The 19,904-nt window shown below is 38.3% G+C and overlaps 1 protein-coding gene across 1 annotated transcript; it reads left to right on the forward strand.

Moving 5' to 3' along the window:
* Window positions 1-14,275: 14,275 nt before the first annotated feature.
* LOC143598785 (boron transporter 4-like) lies at window positions 14,276-19,560 on the forward strand. Its single transcript, XM_077076920.1, has 11 exons — window positions 14,276-14,446; window positions 14,560-14,642; window positions 14,730-14,922; window positions 15,525-15,663; window positions 16,560-16,725; window positions 16,812-16,978; window positions 17,148-17,321; window positions 18,030-18,125; window positions 18,210-18,326; window positions 18,698-19,020; window positions 19,163-19,560. Exons 1-11 carry the CDS (start codon window positions 14,331-14,333, stop codon window positions 19,434-19,436), a joined length of 1,848 nt encoding a protein of 615 aa, XP_076933035.1. The 5' UTR covers window positions 14,276-14,330; the 3' UTR covers window positions 19,437-19,560.
* The last annotated feature ends 344 nt before the right edge of the window (window positions 19,561-19,904 follow it).

Below are 19,904 nucleotides of genomic sequence, written 5' to 3' on the forward strand. Positions count from 1 at the left end.
ACCCACCAAGACTGTCCCTGAACCAACAGAAACCAAACCTGAACCCTCAAACCGTAACAACCTCAAGCGCAGGCGCAAAGCCTATGCGCTTACCAACCCGCCCATTGCCCAGCAACCCATTTATCAACCTCCAGTTTACGCGCCTAACCCTCTGTCAGCCTACCCAACACCTCCTGTAATCCACAACTATGCCTTAACCAATCCCGCACTCCGTGCCCCGCCACCTAAGAAACCTTACACAGGAAATCAACCCTTTTGCCCAACCTGTAGACTTCACCACCCAACCCAAACCCCGTGTCGACAATGTAACCGATGTGGCCGCGTTGGTCACTCTGCCGAATACTGTAGAGTCCCTCCCGCCAACCCAATTGCGCCAACACCACCAGTCTACCCGCAGAATCCACAACCAACCTACCAAAACCCACGACCCAGGTCGTGCTATAACTGCGGTGATCCCAGTCATTTCCGGAACGCGTGCCCGAGACTACAAGTTCAGATTACGCAAGCGAATCCGGTGAACCAGATTTCGAACCAAGTGACACGCGGACGAGCTTTTAACATAACCGCGCACCAAGCGCAAGCGAATAATGACGTAGTTAATGGTACATTTTTACTTAACGGATTTTATGCTTCTGTACTTTTTGATACTGGCGCCGATCGAAGTTTTATCTCTCGCGCCTTCGAGCAGAAGCTTGCGCGACCGCGCAGCGACTTAAAAGAAGATTTTTCACTTGAATTGGCTAATGGTGAAACTGTTTTAATTAACTCTGTGATTAAAGATTGCACGCTTAACCTTAACGAAAACGATTTTCTGATCGACCTCATCCCTATGCCTCTTGGAAGCTTTGATGTTATCATTGGTATGGACTGGCTTTCGCATAATCGCGCCGAAGTTATTTGCGCCAAGAAGTTGATTCGCATACCTCGAGAGAATGGTGATCTTCACATCTACGGCGAAAAACCCTCCAGTGGTCTTAAGCTTATGTCTTGCGCCGAAGCCCAAAGACTCATGCGGAAGAAGTGTATTGCATTCTTAGCCCATGTGGTTAAACCTGCTGAAGAAAAGAAGCTTCGCGATATCCCTGTTGTGCGTGATTTCCCTGAAGTTTTTCCTGATGATCTTCCTGGTATCCCTCCCGCTCGTGAAGTTGAGTTCCGTATTGATCTTGTCCCTGGTGCTTCCCCCGTAGCTAAATCTCCTTACCGTCTTGCGCCCGCTGAGATGCAAGAATTGGCAAGCCAACTTCAAGAGTTGACTGCTAAAGGATTCATCCGCCCTAGCTCTTCGCCCTGGGGTGCTCCGGTGTTGTTCGTTAAAAAGAAAGATGGATCGTTTCGCATGTGTATTGATTACCGCGAGTTGAACAAACTCACCATTAAGAACCGGTATCCCTTACCGCGTATTGACGACCTCTTCGATCAACTCCAAGGTGCCTCTTGTTTTTCCAAGATCGATCTCCGCTCTGGCTATCACCAGTTGCGCATCCGCGATGAAGATGTTCCGAAGACTGCTTTTCGAACTCGTTATGGCCATTTTGAATTCTTGGTCATGTCCTTCGGTTTAACCAACGCACCCGCCGTTTTCATGGATCTAATGAATCGGGTGTGTAGGCCTTTCTTGGATAAATTCGTGATTGTGTTTATCGATGATGTTCTGGTGTATTCTAAGACCAAGGCCGAGCATGAGCAACATCTTCGGTTGGTGTTGCAAAAGCTTCGAACCGAGCAGCTCTATGCTAAGCTTTCCAAATGTGAATTCTGGTCTGATGAAGTACAGTTTCTTGGTCATGTTGTAAACAAGATGGGTATCCATGTCGACCCATCCAAAATTGAAGCAATCAAGAACTGGATTACGCCATCCTCTCCCTCTGAGATCCGTTCCTTTCTGGGCTTAGCTGGTTATTACCGGCGTTTCATTTCGAACTTCTCAAAGATCGCTTTGCCTTTAACAGCTCTAACGCACAAAGGTAAACCGTATATTTGGGGCTCGAAGCAAGAAGAAGCCTTTCTATCGCTCAAGCGATTGTTGTGTGAAGCTCCTGTTCTTGCGCTACCTGAGGGTAATGATGATTTTGTCGTGTACTGCGATGCCTCCAACCAAGGTCTCGGTTGTGTTCTTATGCAACGAGGCAAGGTTATCGCTTACGCATCAAGGCAACTTAAGGTTCATGAAAAGAATTATACAACTCACGATCTCGAACTTGGTGCAGTTGTTTTTGCCTTGAAGATCTGGAGACACTACCTTTATGGTACTAAGTGTATCCTTTACACTGACCATAAAAGCCTTCAGCATATCTTTGATCAAAAGGAACTTAACATGAGGCAACGCCGATGGAACGAACTCATCAGCGATTACGATTGTGAGATCCGGTATCATCCTGGTAAGGCTAATGTGGTAGCCGATGCGCTCAGCCGAAAACCCTGCCAGCTTAACTGTATTTTGCCGCGCACGCATCTTCACTTTGCGCCGATTCAAAGCAACCTTGAATCGCGTATTCGTGACGCGCAGCGCGCATCCATCAGTAATGGTAGCCTTCGCGCCGAGTTAGCGTGTGGCGCGGAAGCGCACTTTGTCCCTAATCTGAGTGGAATTCTCTGCTATCTTAATCGCATCTGGATTCCCTTTGATGAGAATCTTCGCGTTGATATCCTGAGTGAGGCGCATAAATCTCGGTATTCTATTCATCCTGGCGCTGATAAGATGTACAAGGATTTGCGCATTACTTATTGGTGGCCCGGTATGAAAAAGGATATTGCTGTGTTCGTAGCTAAATGCCTGACTTGTTCTAAAGTGAAAGCTGAACACCAACGCCCATCTGGTTTGCTCGAACAACCAGAAATTCCTACGTGGAAATGGGAATGTGTAGCGATGGACTTTATTACCAAGTTACCTTTGACAGCAAGCAAACATGATAGCATTTGGGTAATAGTGGATCGTTTGACTAAGTCTGCTCACTTTCTGCCCATTCGTGAAAACTACCGTGTTGAGCAACTCGCGCAGCTTTATGTCAAGGAAATTGTCTGCCGCCATGGTACTCCATTGAGCATCATATCCGATCGCGATGGCCGTTTTATATCTCGCTTTTGGAAATCTCTCCAATCTGCGCTAGGAACTCGCTTGGACATGAGTACGGCATATCATCCTCAGACTGACGGTCAGTCTGAGCGAACTATTCAAACTCTTGAGGATATGCTCCGATCTTGTGTTCTTGATTTTGGAGGTAATTGGGATTCACACCTGCCTTTGATCGAGTTCTCTTATAATAACAGCTATCATTCCAGTATTGGTATGGCCCCATTTGAAGCACTTTACGGTCGTAAGTGCCGCTCCCCGATCTGTTGGAGCGAAGTGGGTGAAACTCAAATCACAGGACCCGAACTTGTTCAAGAGACAACCGATAAAATCGCCAAGATCCGTGATCATCTGCTGACTGCCCGAAGCCGACAGAAGAGTTACGCAGATCGCAGGCGAAAGCCTCTCGAATTTCAAGTTGATGATCTTGTTCTCCTCAAAGTGTCGCCTTGGAAAGGTGTCGTCCGCTTTGGGAAGAAGGGTAAGCTTGCTCCTCGATATGTTGGACCATTTAAGATTCTCGCGCGTGTAGGAAAAGTTGCCTACAGACTTGACCTGCCACCCGCTCTCAGTAATGTGCATCCAACGTTCCATGTATCCAATCTCAAGAAGTGTTTAGCTGACGAGAACCTTCACATTCCACTTGATGAAGTTCAAGTTGATGAAACTATGCATTTTGTTGAGAAGCCTGTTGAGATTATGGATCGCGAGGTTAAGCAAACCAAGCGCAGTCGTATCCCTATCGTGAAAGTTCGCTGGGAGTCCAAGCGCGGAGCCGAGTTTACATGGGAAAGGGAAGATCAAATGAAGATCAAGTACCCGCACCTGTTTTCTGCGCAACCTACTTCGAGATAAATTTCGGGACGAAATTTCTTAAAGTAGGGGAGACTGTGACATCTGCCCTGATCCGACCCGACCCAGGTACCCGTTTCTCCGATCCGATCTCTTTCTTTTATGATTTAATATTTATTTATACTTATATTTTACTTTTAATAATAATAATATATTTTCCTTCCCGCCTCTTTCTCTCTCTTTTTCTTTCCGCCGTCCCGTCCCTCTCCTTTTCTCTCTTTCCGCCTTCTTTTCCCTCTTGTCGCCGTTCCGCCCTTAAGCCTTGTTTCCCTCTTTTTCTTCTAACTCTTTTGTTCCTTCCAGCCTAAGGTTGTCTGCGCAGACTCCTTACAAGGAATCCTGCGTGAAGACCATCTGTTTCAGCGATACGCGAGACGAACTCTTCTCGCAGCGCGCTAAGAATTGTAATTCTTCTCGCAGCGCGCTAAGAACGGTAGTTCTTCCCGCGACGCGCTAAGGATTTGTAGTTCTTCTCGCAGCACGCTAAGAATCGTAGTTCATCCCTCGACGCGCGAAGAATTATAGTTCTTCCCGCGGCGCGCTAGGAATTCTAGTTCCTCCCGCGGCGCGCTAAGAAATGTGATTCTTCCCGCGACGCGCTTAGAAATGTAGTTCTTTCCGCGACGCGTTAAGGTTGTTTCTGTCTGCCTTCGCGCTCGCGCTCTCTTGACCTTCTGTGTCTGCCTTCGCGCCTTAGCCTTCTCGCGCTAAACCCTTTTAGTTTTCTTCTGTTGAATCTAGCCGTTTGCTTTTGTGTTGTCTTATCTTTTGAGCTGTTGACCTAATCTGCTTTATGTCTGAAAAGTTACTTTCGGCGCAGCATGCGCACCAACCCCATTGGTTGGCAGATAAAGTGACTGACATTATCTTTTGAGATCTGCTTTTCCATGCTTGACCAGTACCTTTTCTGACACCTCCCATGCCTTTTACTGTTAACCTGTCAGCTTTATCTTGCCCCCCCTGCAGCTGCCATATCTTTTGATATCTTTTGTTATCTTTTGTTTTGTCTTGTTCTGTTTGTCTTGGAACCTTTTCCCCTTTTTCTGGATTTATGTCTCCTAGGGTTTTCCTATAAATAATAATCTTATATTTTTCTTAACACTACACACACAAAACACTTAATCTCTCTTATTCTCTCTTGCTCCTTGCTCTCTCTGCCGCCCTCTCTCTGCCTCCGTCTTCCTCCCTGTTCTGCCCTGCTTTTCCGGTAATATATATATATATATAATAATTTACTTATTAATTATGCTAACTTATAATCAAGACTTAAATCAAATCATTAAAACAATAATCTTTAATTATAGGTTAACTTGTGCTTGTTTAAAGTTGGTTCTTGCTTTATCTTACACCGCATCGTTTATCAAGTGAGTAATCTCGTACCTAATCCCTTTTTGCTTTTAATGTTTTGGTATGTTCATGTGTTCATACAAACTTAGAGTCTTAAACTTGTTTATGAGCTTTAGTCGCGCAGTATCCCATGTGTTGAGGACGTTTACTTGGCTGTTTATTTGTATGTGTGTATCATTAACCGCTTTGTTCGGCCTATTCCGCAGTTTTCATGGATCCATTAGATGAACACGGGAGACCTATCGTTTACGGTTTTCTTTGTTTACACTTGCACAGATGTTTTCTCGTTTTTGTGCTCAATTGGGAGCACGGATTGAACTATGAACTATGAGCTATGATCTATTTAGGCTTGATCACAATCTGATTGCACCCTTGTTAAACACCAGACATACACGTGTTGCGCGCAGATTTATTGTTATCTATGTATTGTATTAAACTTGATTTCTCACCAACACGCAAGTGTTTGACGTTTATTTTAACACATGTTCAGGTTTGCAGTAGCTGTTTTGGAGCTTGTGGACACATAGGACGTTTTTACTTTTGGACCTAGATTAAAATGTATCTAGACAAGTTATTGCTGTTCGAATATTTTGATTTATAATATATTGATTTAAGTTGGTTTATTTATATCTTATGTATACGTTGCGCATGCGTGAATGAATATATTTATTAAATATTGACACCCAATAGTGTCACGAGTAATGAAACAATATGTGGCGCCCCGATGTATAATCCGCCTTTGGTCGGGGTGTTACAGTGACAGCATGTGGTCAATCAGGACGCTTTTTCAGGCGCGTGGGCGCGAGTTTCATGTCACGTGCCATCCTGACACCTGTTGCCAGCTTGCTTTATCCACGTGTCGCCGTTTCGTTGCACCTGCGCTCTCTCTCTCATCCGCATTAAATTCATCGCATTCATTGCGATGAGTATATAAGGGGGGAGAGGGTGTATCTCATTTTCTTACTTTCACTTCACTCTTCTTCTTCTAAGCGATTTCCGGCGAATACTCTAACTTTTCCGTCGAGCATTCTCCTGAAATCGCTCTCTTTAACATCTAAAAAATGTCGTCTTCTACACATGATCCCGAGGTTAACGTCGAGGAGTCCGATGTGTATCTCGAGAAGCCGACGTCCACGACTGATAAGGACGATAAGAGTACTGCTGGCGAGTGCCAGTGTACTCTTTCTGTCGATTTATACCACTATATCGTCAAGAAGTTCATGCTCGATCCTTACGAGCCTGAGTTTCCGGAGCCCCACCAGACGGTGTATGATGCCCCTAAGGGCAAGATAGGGGTTTATGCCTCATTCTTCATATATGGGAATCTCAGATTCCCATTAACGAAGTTCGTATAACGTGTTTTGGAGAAACACGGTGTGCATTTGACGGAGGTGCACCCGATGGCGATTGTTAAAGTTCGCCACTTCGAATGGGTGTGCCGTATTCTGGGCATCGAGCCCCGCGTCGACCGCTTGATGACCTTCTACTCCTGGAGGTGCATCCAGGGTTGGTATACCCTGGTCACTCGGATCAAGGGGTTGAAGATCTGCGCTACCGAGCGCAGTCTTCGGTCTTGGAAGCGGGAGTTTTTCTACATCTCCGCTCGCGTCGTCCCCATCGCGATGACGTTCAAGAACGGGAGGGCGCTCCCTAACCTTCACGCCTCCAATTACCATGAGGCGGAATGGTTCGCCAAGATCTCCCAGATCCAGACTCCGGTTTATCGCTTCGCGGAGTCTGGGATGGTGATGCTCGGGATGAGCCACGTGTGGAAGGATGCCGGGTCTGGGACGCCGCAAATACCCATCGTCCTTGAATACGGTTTGAGCTCTACTTCTTACGGTATGCTCCATTTTTTGTGTTGGTTTAGGGTTTTTCTACTAACACTGTTATCTTTTCTTATTTCAGAGGGGAACGAGTTACAATCGCTCCTGCATCCGCGGGAGACTGGTGGTCCCGCACGGTTGGGTACTCGTGATCTTGACGAGAACGAGTTGCCCATCCTGGAGCAAACTGCGGATAGGTTCGTAGAAGTCTATCCGGCAGGTCATGAGATCCTAAGCGCCACTCGGCCAGGTAATAAGTCCTTCAATCCTCGTCCTCTTCATGCTCAAACTTCTGCTGGAATTCCTCTGATTTTGTGAGGGTCTAGTCCCTAACATCACAGATATTATTAGGGTCTGGTCCCTAGTTTTCGAATATTAGTAGGGTTCGATTCCCTCTTCGTTACCATACAACCATACATCATACCTCGAGTATTATTAGGGCTCGGTACCCTTTTCGTAACCATACAACCATACAACCGTTATTTCCTTCTTTTATTAACTTTATTACGTTCATACACATAAACATACATATCATACTTGCCATATTTATAACGTTACAACCTGACAGTACGTGCAATATCCGAAGATCGTTCACGTACCATCAAGCAATCATTCATACATATCATACTTACCATGTTTATAACGTTACAACCTGACAGTACGTGCAATATCCGAAGATCGTTCACGTACCATCAAGCAATCATTCTTACATATCACATATATCACATATGGCATACACTTATCACTTCGGATAAATGTATTAACAACATATCAAGTATGCACACAGCCCCGAAAACATAACAAGGAATGGGGCTAGAAACTCACCTGGATCCTGTTACGCTCGCCGTTGATCGTAATTCCTTTCTTTAACTGGGCTCGGCTAACTGTATAATATTTACACATATCAATTAACTACTACTTCTCGTTTTGTATTTCTATCTATATATGACCCACAACGAACGGGGGTCCGGGGGCAGCGCCCCTGGCAGCGGGGTTCTAGGGGCGGCAGCCCCTAGCGGGGTCCAAGGGGCAGAGCCCCTGGCTGGGGTTAAGCTGCCAGGTCAGCTTGGAAAAATTTTATTTTCGATAACTGCCTTAACACATTTTCCATTAGGTTTTTAATTTATTTTCTAAGCGAACTTTACTTTAGGCGAAGTTAAACCTTAGGCGAACTTGGCTTCAGGCGAAGTTAAACCTTAGGCGAACTTGGCTTCAGGCGAAGTTAAACCTTAGGCGAACTTGGCTTTTAGGCGAAGTTAAACCTCAGGCGAACTTGGCTTTTAGGCGAAGTTAAACCTCAGGCGAACTTGGCTTTTAGGCGAAGTTAAACCTCAGGCGAACTTGGCTTTTAGGCGAAGTTAAACCTCAGGCGAACTTGGCTTTTAGGCGAAGTTAAACCTTAGGCGAAGTTACCATTTCAGCGAAGTTGCCATCAGGCGAACTTGGCTTCAGGCGAACTTATCATCAGGCGAACTTGGCTTGCAGGCGAAGTTCATCAGGCGAACTTAGCTTGCAGGCGAAGTTCATCGCTTGAAGGCGAAGTTGCCCAGATGAAGGCGAAGTTGTCGCGCTGCAGATCTGTTTGCCCATAACTCCTTCGTTTCTTAGCCAAATAACTCGATTTTGGTACCCACGGAATCGTATGATCGGCGCCTACAAATCCCAACCATCAAATCGGCCTAAAATCGACGTTTTAGGGGTCCGATTTGGGCAGTTGTGTTTCGGGTCCGATTAACCCGTCAAATCCTAACCATTTTCAGTAATATTAGCTTTGCGGGATTAGTTCTTACCTTTCCAACTCAGATCTACCAGCAAAATCTCGGGTCTCGACTTCGGATCTCGGTCGGTTATGTGTGTGTTTTTGAGTGTGTAAAAGAGAAAGATGGAAATAAAATGATATCTTGGGCTTGGGATGGGTATTTATATCTCTCAAGCCCACGGACCCAAGGCCCATTCTCATTTAACCCATCTTACGTAATCTAAGCCCATGACCCGTTCCTTACTCGACATTAAATAACTAAAACGTGAAATCACTAAACATAACTTTCTTTTATTTAACATTATAAAAATTTTAGGATGTTACAATATATATGTATAAAAACTAATTTTCAAAACTGTAATCGTAGATATAGATGTACATAATGATAAAACTACTCTTAAAGAACATTAACATACAAAAAAATTTATTAAAAACGTTAGTTTTTAAGGGTTCCTTCAAGTTCTTAAATAATTTAACAGTTCTGTAATGATACTCATCCTATATATATATATATATATATATATATATATATGGTTGGTATCATTTAAGAACTCTAAAAAAGTTAAGAACTCTTAGAAACCCTTAATAACCAAACGATTTTTTAAATTTTTTTATATATTAACCTTATTTAAGAGTAGTTTTATCATATTTTATATAAATTTTTTTGATTACATATATTAATCACAAGTTTACATATATGTAAAATTTATGTACTAACAAATTTACATAGGTGTCAAATAAAATATAGATATATATAAAAACTAATTTTCAAAATTGTAATTGCAGATATAGATAAAAACAATGATAAAACTAATCTCAAAGAACATTAACATACAAAATTTTTATAAAAACGTTAGTTTTCAAAGGTTCCTTCAAGTTCTTAAATAATTTACAGTTCTGTAATGATACTCATCCTATATATATATAGGAATCATTGACTTCAATGGTGCTACTATACAAACATTACCTTTAAAATTATGTATCAGCTTATCCCTTACATCATATGCATTGTATGATATCAAACCAAATATGCATATCAATGTGCGTCACATCATACTTGTCATATGGCGTGACAAAAATAGTCATAGATGTCATATACTTTGTTATAAGTAGTTATATCAGTTAGTTAAAAACATTATACATTATACATGTTGAAAATTTTGCCCCTTGTTTGACACGTATGGCCATATTCCCCTGTTATACGGCATATAAGGGACACAACTCGTGTGACACGTTAATAATATATGAATAATGTGTGATGCACATGTTTGTTTAACTCTGTAAATTCCAAATTGTAACTTATAGAACTACTACCTAGCGATGACCTTCATTTAAAGAGTGTTTTAGATTCATATATACATTTATATGTATACGTATGACGAGTATTGTTCATAAAACTAAATTGTTGTGAAAACAAAAAGAATAATTTTAATTTATTTATTTTTATTTATCAATGATTCACATTTTAAGATGTCACACTTCTTACATGTACACAAAATGAAAAAATCAACATAGTTATGCATATTCTTTTAATTTTGTATTGTTTACCTATACTTGTTCATATATATTATGAATTGCGAGATGCCGGGATCAATATGTTTTTCCTTCTCAGTTAATCGATATTCATGTCATTTTCTTGTAACTTATGATCATTTTCTCCATATTATATGACTCGCATTAGACACACACCTCGTATGACACGTCATAATGTCTAAATAATGTGTTAGTGATGTTTGTGTAGCTAATTTGTAATAAGTTAATACTATTGTAATCAAATTATTAATCACAAACTGAATTGGGTTAAATTAGCAAGTTAAATTCAAAACAGTAGACTTTCACTTGACTAACATCGGGAAGAACGCGACCCCGGTTAGGATAATGGCGTGAATCAAGGGCTTATTTATTCAATCTTAAATGGCATTGATACATGTGTCTGTTAATAGAGGTCATGTGCATGTGCATGTGCATGTGCATGTGCATGTGCATGTGCATGTGCATGTGCATGTGCATGTGCATGTGCATGTGCATGTGCATGTGCATGTGCATAATTTTTTTTAACATGTTTGCATATATTACGGATATGATCTTCTCTGTCTTATTAGTATACATCAAATATATTAGTTTGCATTACAGTCAAATTTATTTTTCTCTTATCATTTAAGTTTTTTACTGGCATAAACATGCGCAAGTGTAGACAGAAAATGTGTTTTGTATTCAAAGTTTATTAACAAGGAAGTCAATGATAAAAAGACATCTACAAGAATATCTACTTTTAAACGATCTTACGTGTTACGTGTCATATTATTTTTCACATCAAATTTTTCATCCATCATTCAAAAACATCCGTTTTTATTTTTAATTTTTAGTTAATCTTACTTTCACTTTCAAACGTTTTTTTTATCACCATCATCACTTAATTTTTACTTTTCTTTTTCTAACACAACTATTTTTTCTTAAGTTTTAAACATTGTTTTATAATTAAAACATAAAAAGTTACATAAACTATTAATTAAAAGTCACATAAACTATTAATTAAAAGTCACATTAAAATTAAAAATGACAAAAGTAAAATAAAAAATGAGACAAAATGGAAATTAAAAATGACAAAAGATGAATATTATACTCAGCTCGAGGAGATCATCTACATGTTGAGTTTTCAATTCTTTTATCTTATGTTCCTACATTTTTAGAATATTTTTTAGGTTCAAGAGTGACTTTGGAGTTCGAGGTTTTTAAAGAAGCAATCTCTCTATTATCAGGGATAGATGTATGCATCGCACCCTCTTTAGACCTTACAAATAACTAGATTCTATTACTTATGGTGGTTGCATTTTTTAATTGTGGACCAGCCCCACATACCTCTTGTTTGTTCGCTTTGGAAAAGTGAATGCATGACCAAACAACACCATCCGAAAGAATCCTCCAATGCTCCCATACTTAAACGCTAGATGGCATCCATGTCGCCATCCGGTTTTACCCATTGTGGAGGTGCTTTACATTCAAAACTTAACTAATCCATATCATTCCATGATTACTTGCCAATTAACCTTCAAAAGCAGTGCAGTGTAAGCGCCTTGTTTCTATATATTAGAGGTCTCGAGTTTAAATCTTGTTTTCACTTATTTTCTACTATAAATCTTGAACACCGCATGCCCAATGCAAGCTATGATAGTATGATTTACCTGATTTTGTTGGTTAGCAAAGTACTGAACATCACATATGACAAACAAATGTGATTTACCTGATCTCGTTAATTAGCAGGGTGATGATAGGCACCGTGGTTTTTCCGATATAATATTCTCATGATTAAAAAACTATGTAATTAATAAGACAACTTAAAATACCATTCTACTATTCATTTCACATGAATCAAAATTGTTGGTAAGAGTAGATTATAAACAATGGCTTGAAATTATCCTCTTACACCAAAAGGCAATGTATATTGAATTCTGAAGATGAAAGAAAGCCCTCTCTTGTCCCAAAGTAATTGAATATTGAATATTGTAGGGTCAGTTAGTAAAGTCTGCTATGGTAAATCAATATGCAATATTGGCTCCTACCTACCCACAAAAGATGTATATATTGCTTTAAAAACCACTCCACTTGTATTGCCGTTATCCAAAAGCTCACTCCTCTCATAGCTAGCTTTTGGTTTCGTTAGCATCGTCAACAACCAACCTCGCACGTTTCGTTAATCGGTTCCTAAAGGTTTGTAAGTTTTGTTGTAAGTTCCAAGTTATGTTTACTACGTATGGGATCAAAGTTATCGATAAGTATAGTCTATTACTCTACTTGTATATTTGACCGGTTATAGCAACATGAGTTGATGAAACGTTTCTACTATTGATAAAAAATCAAATAAATAACGTTACTATGATTGGTAACATTTTATGATGTTACTATTACTTATTAAGTACCGATAACATAATGAAAGTACGTTACTATGTTCTTGAAAAATGTTCATTAGTGACGTTGTTTGAATAAGACAGTTTAACTTCATTTCTTTTACTTTCGCCACATATGTTTTCATAGGTGTTTTTTAATCCAAATTTTGGTTCAATAGACAGTTTTATTAGAGGCGTGCATGGACCGTTTTATGTTGAATGAAAATTCGTATAAGACACAGATTTGTTTTATATCACATAAAATTGATTTAGGATCCTAAATGATCGATTGCAGCTATAAAAACAATAGTAAAACTATAAAGTGGCAAGTTTAAAACCTTGTCACAGGTTCGATTGCAGTGGGTTTAAGGTTCTTGTTTGTGACTAAAGCATAGCTTACGGGTCAAGTGGCCCCATAGATGGTTTTTTTATCTATTTTAATATAGGATTTATGCAATCGAAACCTGAGTGGCTACAATAATTTTATTTTAGTGAATAAATATAAATTGCATGTTATAAAACCAAAATTGATATATGTATGCTGCCCTAACACTGCCATAAGTGGAGGTGAGGGGTGCGAATCTTTTTTGCTATTTTTTTCTTTCTCTTTTTGGACTTGCAATGTCAATAATAATGGTAGTTTATCTCACTTAAGGCCATTGATCTCCCTGTTTAATGATATCCTAGTTTAACATTTTTATTTTTATTTTCACGTCAATTTTTTAACACCTAAATTCATCCTTAACTTGCACTTGCAAACCATCTAGTCATATCGTAGATTGTCGTCGTTTAAAAAAAACTTGCAAGGATTTAATCCCACAACCTCATATTTGTGAGAACACTGTTCATTGATTTTTCTAGTTTAACCTCTATATTATTCATTTAATTAATAACATTAACTCTCTTTAGCTAGTTTACAAAAAAATAGAAAGTATTTGTATATATCTAAAACTATTTTTTAAGTTCTTAGTTATTTACCATCAATCTTTTATTGTGTTTAATATATATCGGCAAATTGGATTTTAAAAATTCAAATTATTACCCATTGACCGATGATACTGAGTCTTACTGATTGATCAATGATACTCTTAACTTTCACTTTCGTTATCAAGAGCAATCCTAGGAGTTTAATCATCGTATATTTATACTTTCGTTGTCATGATGATGAACGAAATGGAGACACGTATTAGCATAACTGAGTATGAATCAAATGTAAATTTGTAATGATTATGCTAATAAGATTGCCCTTCACAACATAAGTGAAAGTTAAGGGCGTTATTGATCAAATTGTCAGTACAGATTATTATTGGCTAATAGGTCAAAGTTTGAATTATTAAAATCCAATTCGTCATATATACTTAAATACCAAAACCCGCCGTTATAAAACTATTATGGCATTTATTGTTTAGAATTTTGGGATATAATAACACTGACACTTAATCAAATAGTTGGACTGTCAATATGAAACAACCTGGAAATCTTTATTTATCAAGACACGATAATCAGATAAACAGTTTTAATAACCTTTCTAATTCATGTGAGCTACAGAGCTAGTACCAAAGTTATAAACTGATAGAATTGAATTTTATATGACATCAGGGATTGAGAATATGAAATCTCCATTCAGAGGGATTGCAGGGGACATTAGAGGCAGGGTATCATGTTACAACCAAGATTGGATTGCTGGTATTACGCCCGGAATTAGGTAAACTTATCTAAAAGTTTATTCAAAAATTCGGTATCTCCTATTATTTCATGAAAATGTAGGAACAATGTTTTTAGCAGTTCGTTAATTTCATAGTTTTGATGTTGTCGTAGGATATTAGCTCCAACGATGTACATCTTCTTTGCTTCTGCGCTTCCTGTCATTGCTTTCGGAGAGCAACTTAGCCGAGACTCAGGTACCCTATTAAAGTCCCATATACAAACACGAAAAAACTTGTCTTGGTATATACGCATAAGTTTATTTTTCACTATTTTTTTCTTAGATGGAAGATTAAGCACTGTGGAGACTTTGGCTTCTACTGCTATATGTGGCATCATACACTCCATTCTTGGAGGACAACCTCTTATGATAGTGGGAGTTGCAGAACCTACAATTATAATGTATACATATTTGTATGACTTTGCCAAAGGGAGGCAAGGATTGGGGCCACAACTCTACTTGGCTTGGTCTGGATGGTAATATATCTATAACTCCCATATTATAACGTTTTGGTCACCTTTCATAGTGTATAAACACAGGCTTTGTAGAGAAAGTTATAGCTTAATATTTCAAAAGTACGTAATCATAAACATTACATAAGAATGCGATTCTTTGTTTAGAAGGTTTAGCTAAGAGTTCAAAATTAGCAAACTCGGCTCTAGAAAGACTTGTTTTCAATGATTATATATTTAGCTTGACACCTATATTCATTTAGCTTGGCATCTTGAGGGGTGGTAATTCTGTCGAGTTGGTGGGTTGATCATTGATGAATACGAACACAACCGGCCCATATATTAATCATTCGTGTCAAAGACATCAACACTATTCCACTAACCCAGACACTGGGTTACTTGGATCATAAACATGTTGGTGGATTTCAATAAATTGGTTATATTGGTTGGCCGGTTGACCTTATAAAATGTCACGTTTGTGTCATTGTGTGGCGTGTGCATAGTTATATAATGTATGTATTCGAGTGCGTAACTTTTTATAGTTTGTGAGTCATTTATCATGTAAAGTTACATGTTTCATTAAAAAACCGTGTAGCTTCTCAATATGCTTTGCGTCACGTTTGCAGGGTATGCGTATGGACAGCTATACTATTGTTTGTTATGGCCATATTTAATGCTAGTGATATCATCAGTCGATTTACAAGGATGGCAGGGGAAACTTTTGGGATGTTAATTTCTGTTCTTTTCATTCAACAGGCCATCAAGGTATTTAGCCATATATGCATAAACAACTTCCAACAGTAAATTACATGTTCATTATTGTTTTCATTCTTTCTTCCTTTCTTTTGTCCCTTATACCTTCGTATTCTCCAATTTTTATTTTCTTTTTTTTTAACGAAAAATGTTAGACATACGTAACTTTACACCAATAAATTAAGAAACTACTTTATTGCCTAGGTTTGAACCCGGGACTTCCCCACTAAGAGACGTATGCTTCTACCAAGTGGGTTAGCCGTTAGCCCCATATTAACGAACTCTTTATTTTTAATTGAGTTATCATTTTTTTCAACTTAAAGCCATAGACTCGAGGGCTACAGCATAACATAAACAAATCACAAGAGTAGCCATTTGACCACACTTGGTTAAAATGATTGCATCCAATAAAAAAATAATAAATGATTGCATCCAATCAAAATAAAACAAGTGTCTATGGATTATTAAATTTTGTGCATGTCAATCAAAATAATCAAATAATGTCATGTCAAATATGGCCCAAAAAGTCGTTTTGCGTCAATGGTGAGGACCAATGATACGGTGACACGTAAGCATATGATACAAAAGTCAATGTTAAGCTTGTGTTGGGCGGTTGGCACAGAATATTCTTTGAGCAAAACCTTGCCAAGTTTTGCATCCAATGTTGTCCATGCGCCGAGTAGTAGTTGGTTTCTATGCCATTGAAAAGTGTGTAACAGTCAAATAAGTATTTTTTTTTCAAGTGAACAACTATTTTAGTAAACAAGTTTGGTCATATTGATAAAACTGAATATGATAAATATATCAATGTTTATTTTGGTAACATATTTAGTTGAAACGGCTATCCTCATGACTCATATCCATCATAGGCAATATTTGGTTTATCTGAAGTATAACTATTTTACAAGGGACTTGTGAGCGAGTTCAATATTCCCAAATCTGAGGACCCGGATTCAGTTAGCTATCAATTACACTGGCTTTACACTAACGGCTTACTAGCAATTATATTCTCGTTTGGCCTTCTATACACTGCGTTAAAAAGCAGAGACGCTAGATCATGGATGTATGGAACAGGTGAGTACATTATAATTCTATTGGAAATTTTTGCATTTATGTATCAAGTTTATTGCAGTCTTATTGGACAATTTACATGTAATTAGGGTGGCTTAGAAGTTTCATAGCAGACTATGGGGTCCCATTGATGGTTGTAGTGTGGACTGCACTCTCTTTTTGTGTAACAAACAAAGTCCCATCTTATGTTCCAAGAAGACTTTATAGTCCACTCTTATGGGATTATGAATCTTTATACCATTGGACTGTAATTAAGGTATATCTTTGCTAAATTTTCTTGAATTGCTTTTAGACCCATTCAACTAGTTCATTTTACTTCTGTTATTTTCTTTTATCTTACTTCATATCCTTAATTGGCCCATCTATATATAAGTGAATGAGACTAATTTGTTACATATACTTGTTTTTTTACAATTGACTTGTAGGACATGGGTAAGGTTCCTCTGGTGTATATCATGGCTGCCTTCATCCCCGGTGTTATGGTGGCCGCGCTTTATTTCTTCGACCATAGTGTTGCTTCACAATTGGCTCAACAAAAAGAATTCAATCTCAAGAAACCATCCGCCTATCATTATGACATTTTCCTGCTCGGATTTACGGTATCCATTATTTCTTGTTAGGCAAATTCTTTGATCAAATTTCTAGATAACCAACTTTTATTAAAGCTAGAAAAAACCTTAAAAGATTTTCGATTCAACGTAATAATGTGGATGTCAGTTTAGGAAAAAGTTAACACAGTCAAAATTTCAAAATTACACGACACGTCATGTTACGTTAAATTGAAGCTTTTGAAACTTTTGGCCGTTCACCTGGCCTAAAATACTACTTGCCTGTAATAATATATAGGCAATCTAAATTTAAATAATACAAATTATGAACCACCCGTTGGCTGTAATAATTAATATTGACAATGTGACGAATCACACTCATAACTTTGATTTTCGTTGCCAAGACATTCAATCTCACTCCAACGAAAGAGTCACCTTGTCTATCCCTAATGCCTAATTGACTTATTTTTATCCTAACAAGAATATTATAAATTGTTTTGAAACATCATAAATGAAATTTAGGACATACAGAGTTACTTTTTTGTTAGAGCGGGCTTACCCTTAACAACGAAAAAGAAAGTTAGGAGCTACAATGGTCGAACTATCAGTACGTATTTTATCGACCAACGAGTCATATTTTGAATTTTAAAATTCCAATTATTAATTGAATAATTACAAAAGTTGTTTAGCTTATTTGAAATTAGGTTACTTAATTATAAAATTAACCTTAGTTTCCTATGTTACTAAATGCTCCCCAAGACATTGCTTTGTGGATTGATTGGATTACCCCCTGCAAATGGTGTTTTACCTCAGTCTCCCATGCACACTAAAAGTCTAGCTGTTCTTCAAGGACAGGCAAGTCTAATTTATAAAGAAATTATTGTTTCACTTCACTTATTGAGTCAAAATCAATTTATAACAACCAAGTTATTCAACCAGTTTATCAAGAAGAAGATGATGGAGAGCGTTGACGAAAGCATGGGGCAAAAAGCTAGCGTTACTGAGATCTACAACAAGATGCAGAAAGTGTTCATAGATATCGACAACTCCCCAATCGTAAATCTTCTATCTATTTACAAGCAGTAATCGGTTTTTAAAACTTGGGAAATGATCTGATTTGTTTGATTGTTTATAACAAACTTCAAATGCCCTGATCTGATATTAACAAACATTCAAAACTAAGGAAATCGCTACATATTCCTAAGTCATCCGTGTATTGTAACAAGTAGATGCTGACACGTTTCTATACTTATTACGTGTCAATGTCATTATCACCTTGTTACAAGGATGATTTAGGAAGATATAACATTCCTCCCATGATGATATTATTCTGATGATCTAATATAGTATATTCACTTTAAAAACACATTAATACACCCCGTTGTGATTTCCTCAACGTCTTTTTAACTAACAATCTTCCATTACAGACAGGCTTAATCGTTGGAGAACTAAAAGACTTGGAAGACGCAATAATGAACGTAGAAGACGGGTTGAAAAGCACAAAGGAGAAATTCAATTCTGAGAAACACATTGATGCTTACTTGCCCATTCGAGTTAACGAGCAAAGAGTTAGCAACCTTCTACAATCAATCCTTGTAGCCGTGTCTATTTGTGCCATTCCCGTAATCAAATTAATACCTACCTCGGTTTTATGGGGTTATTTTGCTTATATGGCCATCGACAGCCTTCCCGGAAACCAGTTTTGGGAAAGAGTCTTGCTTCTTTTCGTTTCCCCTGGACAAAGATACAAGTAAGTTACTTACAAATAAATTGACTTGCCTTTAACACAAAAGAAACGAAACGTTTATATATAAATAAATTTACTCGGTTTTGTCTATTGTACAAAATCGTGTGTTCTAATGTCATTGTGTCTTATGATCGAAATTTGGCAGGTTTGTTGAAAAGGTTCACACTTATTTTGTGGAGACTGTACCATATAGAACCATCGTGATATTCACCATCTTTCAAGTTGTCTATTTCCTAGCGTGTTTCGGCGTGACATGGATTCCAATTGGGGGCATTCTTTTTCCTCTGATGTTCTTCATCCTCATCGTCATTAGACAATACATTCTGCCAAAAATGATTTCCCCTCGTCATTTGAACGAGTTGGATGCAGCCGAGTTTGACGAATTTGAAGACGGTCCATCACAACCTCTGTTAAAATAATATATAGCAATGTTCGATACAAACTCAGATTTAAATAGAGAACCATATAAATACTGGTTCATATTGTTTTATTTGTGATATATAATTGTCTCTCTTTTAGCACAAAACTCATGGGTTTGAGTTTACTCTAAACGCGTTGGGAAGTTTTAGGTTGAAGTTGCAAACACGTTTAGCAAAAGTATGTTTCAAACTGATAAATATATTATATTTAATTACAAATGAATTTATGATAAAATGTATACTAAGTTAAAAAGAAAAAGAACAAAACAAAAATACAATCTTTTAGGCTGAAAAAAAATATTACATGTTCCAGGGGAGTAACAGTGTTTTAACTGACCTCATTTTAGTATGTTACCCAAAATCTTTTACATTAGTAGTTTAGTGGCCGACTGTATGGGACTATGGGTTAACATTGGTGAACATGTGGTTCTTCTATGCTTTGGCCGGGCTAAGGAACCAAATGAACTC

The sequence above is a fragment of the Bidens hawaiensis genome, unplaced genomic scaffold (assembly GCF_021521415.1).
Source record: "Bidens hawaiensis isolate Kalapana, Puna unplaced genomic scaffold, B.hawaiensis_p1.1 tig00050821_1, whole genome shotgun sequence".
In the NCBI taxonomy this organism is placed as follows: Eukaryota; Viridiplantae; Streptophyta; class Magnoliopsida; order Asterales; family Asteraceae; genus Bidens; species Bidens hawaiensis.

Excerpts from the sequence above, each read along its gene's own strand:
- LOC143598785 (XM_077076920.1), top strand. The coding sequence starts at position 14,331 with ATGACATCAGGGATTGAGAATATGAAATCTCCATTCAGAGGGATTGCA. Across the intron at positions 14,643-14,729 it reads GCAACTTAGCCGAGACTCAG|ATGGAAGATTAAGCACTGTG; the intron begins GTACCCTATTAA and ends TTTTTTTCTTAG. Across the intron at positions 16,979-17,147 it reads ACCATTGGACTGTAATTAAG|GACATGGGTAAGGTTCCTCT; the intron begins GTATATCTTTGC and ends ATTGACTTGTAG.